General features: G+C 41.4%; 1 protein-coding gene across 3 annotated transcripts; it reads left to right on the forward strand.

The window, feature by feature from the left end:
- The first annotated feature begins 2,099 nt into the window (after positions 1-2,099).
- LOC106086254 (uncharacterized) lies at positions 2,100-4,835 on the forward strand. Of its 3 annotated transcripts, none has more exons than XM_013250845.2 (5): positions 2,100-2,346; positions 2,405-2,554; positions 3,832-3,998; positions 4,061-4,544; positions 4,598-4,702. In XM_013250845.2, exons 1-5 carry the CDS (start codon positions 2,180-2,182, stop codon positions 4,632-4,634), a joined length of 1,005 nt encoding a protein of 334 aa, XP_013106299.1. In that variant the 5' UTR covers positions 2,100-2,179; the 3' UTR covers positions 4,635-4,702. The 3 variants fall into 3 exon arrangements, with proteins under 3 accessions (XP_013106299.1, XP_013106300.1, XP_013106298.1); XM_013250846.2 differs by having other exon boundaries at positions 4,609-4,670; XM_013250844.2 differs by having other exon boundaries at positions 4,061-4,835.
- Positions 4,836-7,681: the final 2,846 nt, after the last annotated feature.

The following is a 7,681-nucleotide window of genomic DNA, read 5'->3' on the forward strand; positions in this document are numbered from 1 at the left end:
TATCTTAGCCTTCCAAATCTTAAGTAATTGGGCTCTTGGGAGTAGGTGATGGTACCATCATCGGCTCCCTGTTTGTTGGGTTGCATTAAGACTCCAATCGCTGCGCTGCCTAATGTTCCAATATTAGGATCTTTACCTATCCCAGTATTCCGAATCAATAAGTCGATGATGGATACGTCATCGGGTTCCTGATTGTTAGGCTGTGTTGGGTCTCTCCCCACTGCACTGCCTGATATTTTAGTATAGGGATCTTTGCGTCACCTAGTATTTCCAATATTGAGAGATGGCGTGATTGTCTCGTTGTCGGCCCCCTGTTTGTTGGGCGGTGTTGAGTCACCTGCCACTGCACGGCCTGATGTCGCAGAATGAAAATTTCTGCCTATCCTAGTCTTTCCAATTTTTAAAAGGACAGCTTTGCTCCCGTAGTGCGCCATGCCTATAGTCTTAGCCAAACTTGTCACGGAGACAAGTTCAAGACAAGACAAGAGATCAATGCAACCACAAAGAGAGTTCCTTCCTCCTTCTCCTCCCTGTGGAAGACCTTCCACTTCTCTGCGACCTAACCTTCGTTTTGCTTGCCCAAGAATCCCAACATGCGTTCCGTCGCAAATTTACTGCCCCATCGCTTGACTAAGACCGTATCCTTTGTGAGCTGGGGGATATCCATCTTTCTCACCAGGTCGAGCTTTGCGCCCTCCCAGGGAGCGTGAATACCTCTGACGAGCTGTTTGACCGTATCAGTGCATTCCGCCGACGCAAAACGCAGCGTAAAGATGTCCCCTCTAAACTCGCAGCAAAACACATGTTCAAAAATCCGATCGTTAACCAGATCCTCCACTTGGGACTATGGTGGAATCCTTCCGGATGCACATCCGATATTGATGACTGCATAAGTCAGCTCATCTCTGTTGTTTCCTTGCCACTCTGGCGTAAGAGGGCGGCTCCTTACCATTCTCAGCGACCATCTTCCCATTCCGTGATGGCTGTGGCCTCGTTTTGGAAGTCACAGTCCTCCATGAAGACTCAGGGGCCGTGCGCGCTTCCTTCGTTTCTGTTCCAACTTTGTCTACCTCTGCAGGACCATCCATTGCGGGATGGCTGGCTTGGTTTTCCCAGAGTACTTGGAAGCGGGGAGCTCTTTTTCTTCTTTAGTATTATGTTCTTCGGGAGATCTGATTCTTTTTCCAGCTTCCGTAGAAGTGCCTGGAATGTCAGTTCTATCCCTTCCAGCATTCTGCACTTTCGGCCGTTAACGCTGCCGATACATACTCCTCTGTCGCCTTCGTCGTGCACCGGATCGCTTTCTCGGTCTGCTTAGCAAAGCCATCGCTCACTTCTGCCGTCATCCCGATGCCCTGGTTGTGCGATTGACTAGTTGTGCGCTTGAAGCATTACTCTCGACTACAGGTACCAAGGCACCCACACATATAGGAGGGGAGGACAACACACTACGGTCTGACGCCACCACCGCAGATGCTGAGTCTTTGAAGTCCATTTCTAGCCTACTCCAAAAGGCTTTAAAATTTCGTTTTTCGTAATAGGTAGTACCTATTCCGAGATACGGATACATATTGGATTGCGGATTTTTCATATAGTCGGTGTTGACAATTTTTTTCACAGCTTGCGACTCTGTCATTGCATTCTTTCTTCTGTCAGTTATCAGCTGTTACTTTTAGCTTGCTTTAGAAAAAAAGTGTAAAAAAAGTATATTTGATTAAAGTTCATTCTAAGTTATATTAAAAATGCATTTACTTTCTTTTAAAAAATCCGCAATTACTTTTTGGGCAACCCTAAATAAAAACACGTCCGCTTCACTCAACGGCTACAATTATTTAACCTATTTTATTGATTTAAAACCGGAAAATATTAGCTATTTCCTATAACCGGAACAAGTTAGGCCTTGACCTTCCCAAGTTAAAGACACTCAGAACTGTTACTTGGTATCGCCCATCCCCTACGTCACCCTCTTTTCCTATGTTACCATAAGCATTAAGTCAGTTTTTTGACTTCTATTATATGAGGTTAGTAAATTATGTTACATTTGCTAAAAACTTTTTACGTGTAGTTTCTGTTATGGACCGCTGTCATAGCAACGGCCAAATACAATTTACCAAATATTTTTTTATAATGTAAAAGAAATGGTGTATGTAAATATTATACAAGTAGAACTATCGTATGGATGATTTTACTTTCAAACGAAGTGATGAGTGCATTACATACACCTGTTTCATACACCAGTGGGTCGTCCTCAGAATTAAGTGAAACAGCAAGCACAGAAGAAAACAAGCCAAGGGATAACAAAGGAACATCAAGTGTTACATCACCCATTAACAGCTCAGTTAGCAGGTAAACCATGCATTTTGTTTTCTAAATCGTACAACATTATTAATACAAATTTCTTCAGAATACCAACTATCTGGAAACGAATGAGGGATTCTACTCATGACAAAGACGCGGAGTCTAAACGCCCTCCTTGGCGAGCAGTAAGCATTTCAACACTGCCTAAACCAGACAAAAATGCTTTGTTACGCGCCAAACTGCTAGATGCTTCAAGGTATGCTGGCAGGCTATAAAGGTTTCCACTCCCAACATACAAACATAGTAAAGTTAATAAAACGCCCAGTGAACCAAATGTCTGATGTCAGACAAATCTAAACAAATTCTGAAGTCTTCCGACAAGATCTTACCGAGTTCGTTCCGAATTCTGTTCGACATTATGAGGGATTTTTTGTACCGATAGTTCTGAAAGAAATCTGAAAGATATCTGAACTATTTCTGCACTGTTTGTCTGTAGGAATTTTTGCTCCGACAGTTCCGAAAGAATTCTAAAAGATGTCTGAACGACCTGTCGTATGGGGTTTTTTTTGAATTTTTATTTTGATAGTAGGAGATACATAAGAAAATAATAAATAAACGAATAATTGTTTGCGGCTATCGTAACACTTTTACCATTAAAGAGTGTAGTTGCTAAAGGGGAAACAATGAACAAAGTTAGTTGCATTCCATAATATTACGTTTGTGGCTTACAGTTCATATTTGAAGCCAAACGTTACATAGTTACAACAAAGGGAAAACTTCGTATTTAAAGTATTTTGTTTCTCATAAAAATGTTTCAAATGTTTTATTTTTTTTGCATGTACATGCAGAACTTTTGAACAAAAATGGGTTGTCCAACTGCAGTCATTTGGAATCGGCTGAATACTATTTCTACTTTTTCGACGAGCTTAAAATTAAACGAACAAAGCTGATTGATATGTGAAATAATATATCCGCGGTGCAGAGGGTTAATAGTTTTTGGGAAATGGCGAACTACAATGATATTTGGCTCAAATGCCTTTCATGTAAATCACACAGTTTCCTGAAACGCCAATATGATTGATCGACTGTTTTGGGGCGAGGTAGTGCCCTAGATATATGACAAAAATAATGGCATCAGATTGGCCGTCCCTACCCTCACACGTTTTATATGAACCCCATATTGTCATGATTGGTCTATATATCGGTTTGGTGGGGAGCACTTATAGGGGGGTTGTGCGCCGCATCCTCCTGGCAATTGAGCACAAATGTAAATGCCAGGTTCGCCCTTGGCACAAAAATGTCTATCACTTGATCTCCTCATTGTAATGCTGGGCCAATTAACATATTTGAGGCGTTTTTAGCTGGTTAAGCGCCACCTAGATGCATGGTCCGTCAGATATTAAGACTTTGAAAGACCTATTAATCCTTCAGGATGCACAGTGGCATTCCCTTAAAATTTCTACAAAATTGTTTCAGCCGAAACATACAAATTTACAAACAAACAAACAGACACAAATTAATTTTTATTTGCAGACGTTTAAGAGCAACTAAGATTGCCGTTGGTGTTCAGACGGACATTGTTCCATCTAAACTAATGAAGGATGTTGCTTTAGGTCCTCAGACAAATCTTATTCTATTGAAGGATTTTGGCGTCTTAACTGACGGATCTTACACTAAAAGACGAGATGGCACCACGGAATGTAAGTTATCGATTGAATTCGTTAAAATACCCAATATTTTTGTTATAACTATTCAAATTTAGATATACTGACTTATTCTGTGGCTCAAATGACGGATTCTGTAAAGAGGGAGACAGTATCGACTCAAACATTAATTCCCCGGTTATCTGGAGATGCCTTTCTTGAAGCTTGCTCGCTTCCCGTTCCTCTTGACCAATTAGCATGGTCGCAGTGCACCCCTACAGAAAAAATTCTTTTAAAAAAGTTTATAAATATGCGTGATTACTTCATTCCTGTAACTGCGCATTTTAAAGAGAAGAACATGCATTCAAAAAGGACCGATAATGATCTGCATGCAGCCACGGTAACGATAAAGTATCCTAACCAAACGTTGGGTTGCAACACATATAGTCCAAATAAGTTGTATCACACGGAATTTTCTTGGAATTTCGAATACGATTCAGACTATATCGAATATGCAAAACAGTTATCTTCATATACCACGAAAAACAATGCACATAAGAGTTCACTTGCACCATGTGGTGAACAAAACTCTTCTAGTTTAAGGTACCTTTCACAATTTCTTGATGATTTGATTGATGAAACAATTACATTGGCAGACTTAATACAGTTGAAAACGCTGCAATCAAAAATTAATTCTTGGGGCGACCTGCATGTAAGGGAGGAGAATGTTAAGAAAGAAGAAGCGAATTCCATAAACAATAAACTGCCTTCCAAACATTGGGTACCAATTATTGACAAACAGGAAGAGGTATTAGCAAATTTAAAAACGATAAAATTGAAAAATATGCACACAAAAAAATAATTTTTTTATTTTTAAACGAACAAACATCTTATGTGATGAGCAAAAGAATTTTGTTTATGATAAAGGCGTTTAATATCGTTTCGGATACAAATAATGGATAAATTTATGGCAAATGTTAGTTTCCTTTTGTTTCCTATAAATAAACCACATATTGGTCTTTTCAATTTGTTGTTTCCATTTTATTAGAATTTGCTTATTATTCTCTCCACCATAGGATGGCGATATACTAACTTTGTAATTCCGTTTATAATTCATCAAAATATTGATTTGAGAACTCAACATAGTATATAATCAAAGTCGATTTGTCCATGTCCGTACGAATATCTGTCTGTGGAAAGAACTTTCGAACGAGTATAACTAGGCGCTTGAAATTTTGCACAAATAGTTCTCATTGGTGTAGGTCAATTGAGACTGTAAATGGGCCATATCGGTCTATGTTTTGATATAGCTGGCTAACACTCCGATCTCGGATCTTGACTTCTTGGGCCCCTAGAGGACACAATTCTTATCCAATTTCACTGCCTGGAAGATCGGACATTGTATCAAAGATAACACAATTTCAGTAGTCCCCACATGACCAAAGAGAAAGTTTCCTTAGCCTCACGGCAGTGGTCGCAGCAATTTGTGTAGCCACAATGTCCAGAGGCATTAGGTGTAGCATTAAATTCAGTGCATCAGATGGTGTCGCCCTCAGTGCGGCTGTGTTGAGCATTGAACAGTAAGTGGACTTTTGAAGCGCCGTCCACCAAACTGCAACACCATATAGCATAATAGGTCGGACAACTGCAATATATACCCAGTGCATGATACGCGGTTTACGCCCTCAACTTTTGCCAATGGCTGTCTTGCAGGTGAATAGGGCAAGAGTTGTCTTTCTTGCTCTTTCCAAAATGTTTGATTTAAAGTTCATTTCCTGTCCAGCAAAGCACCCATGTATTTTGCGCTTTCGGTAACTGGAACATTCTTTCCTCCCAAAAAGACAGGTGCCACTGAATGAAGCTATTTCTGTCTTGCACGGATTTACACCTAGACCACTGTCTGTAGCCCACTTTGCTGTGGCACGTAGAGCGTCCTGAAGTATATCTCTGAGAGTGCTGGGAAACTTCCCCCTAACCGAAATAGCCACGTTATCAGCATACTCAACCACTTTTACACATTTTCTTCCAGAGATAATAATATATTGTTAAGCTCTATTTTCCAAAATAGGGGACAGAGTACACCTCCTTGAGGAGTTCCTCTGCTGACCCATCTGTTTAAATCTACCGATCCCAGTACAGCCGTATCTTTGCATCTTTTTGTAAGTAAGTTATTAATAAACTCTCTTATGGTGTTGTTGATGCCTAGAATCTCCAACCCATATTTTTTCTATTTACCTCTCAAGGGTCTTCAGCATGAAGGATTACAGACTAATAGGACGAAAATCTTTCGCCTTCGTATGGTGCGGTTTTCCTGTTTTTAGAATGAAAGTGACCTTCATTGTCCTCAATCCCACAGGTTTATACGACATGCTGGTACAAGCAGAGTATATCTCCCTAAACCAAGGAGTCAGTCTGTCGCGCACAGTTTGTAATTCAACCGGTGATACATCATCAGGGTCTGGTGACTTAAAGGAGCTCAAACTTTTTATCACACAATTTCGCCATTAACCTCCGACCAATGCATACCAGCGACGACCTCCTCTTGAGCCACGTTCTTCGGTGTAGAGTTTCCCGGGAAGTGTGTGTCAACGAGTTGTTATAGTGTTTCCTTACTAGATATTGTCCATGCATTCTCAGACTTCCAACAATATCCCACCGTAATAGGTCTCGAGGATAGTATCTTCTATATGTCATCCACGGAGCTGAAGAATTCTACCCAGAATTTGTTCTGAGCCTTTCTCAGCTCGCCCTTATATTTTCTTACCTCAGCCTTATAGAGAAGGCGTTAATTTCCTTCTTACACTGTAAAACTGTTCGTGACCTTACGTCCTGGTTGTTATTGCCCTTATGGCAATTTTACTGTCGGTAAAAATGTTCACACTCGACGTCCTCGCGTTAGCACATCACCACTTCACGCATTCCGTGATCGCCCGGATCTCCGCCTGCAGAGCAGTATTATAGTCAGGCAGTCTAAACAGATCTCAGTCCCTGGGTTCTCAATGTACACCATCAGGCTCACTCTGTCCTCTAGCTTTGACCTATCCGTGTAACATGATCTTCCAGATGGCAACACTAGGGTTCCGTCAATAAGACTGTGCCGATGGCAGCAGTGCCTCCCTTCCATCCAGGTTTCCTATCTTCGCCTCGACTATACCACGATGGCATGAGCTGCTCCCATCCTCAATCCATTCTCCCAGCAGTGGCTGCCTCACACTCAATCTGTATGTCAATGGGTCGGATATCTAGAATAGTCTCCAGTGCCCTAGTGGGAGTGGTCCTCATCGCTCCACCTATGCCAAGACAACATGTTCTCTGAACCTGTTGTATGGTCCTTATGTTGCACTTTTTCTTCATAGCAGTCCACCAAACTACTAAGGCGTAAGTAAGTATTGGTCTAATCATGCTCCTGTAGAGCCAGTGGACTTTCCTCGGATTCAGGCCCCATTTTCAAATCCCTCCTCAGTCAGCATCCATAATAGGTCATTTATGGTGGTCACTCATAGGAGTGGCGACAAAATGCCCTTCTGTGGCGTCCTTTCCCATGGTTTTGAGTTAAAAGGACGTAAGGCTTATGGGTATGCAGGCTTTTGGAGTCGCATAACTTGCCTTGCTGGGCTTGGGTATAAACACCATCCTTGCCTCCTGCCAGGCTTTCAAAGTATATGCATGCTGTGAAAATTTTGGCCAGACGAGGCGCCAGATAGTCTGCCTCTTTCTGTAGTAACGCCGGTAATATTCCT

This window comes from Stomoxys calcitrans, chromosome 2 (genome assembly GCF_963082655.1).
Source record: "Stomoxys calcitrans chromosome 2, idStoCalc2.1, whole genome shotgun sequence".
Classification (NCBI taxonomy): domain Eukaryota; kingdom Metazoa; phylum Arthropoda; class Insecta; order Diptera; family Muscidae; genus Stomoxys; species Stomoxys calcitrans.

Bases quoted from the DNA above. Each gene is read 5' to 3' on its own strand.
- LOC106086254 (XM_013250844.2), top strand. From the start codon at position 2,180: ATGATTTTACTTTCAAACGAAGTGATGAGTGCATTACATACACCTGTT. The intron at 2,555-3,831 runs GTATGCTGGCAG...TTTTATTTGCAG, and splicing joins AAACTGCTAGATGCTTCAAG to ACGTTTAAGAGCAACTAAGA. The intron at 3,999-4,060 runs GTAAGTTATCGA...ATTCAAATTTAG, and splicing joins ACGAGATGGCACCACGGAAT to ATATACTGACTTATTCTGTG.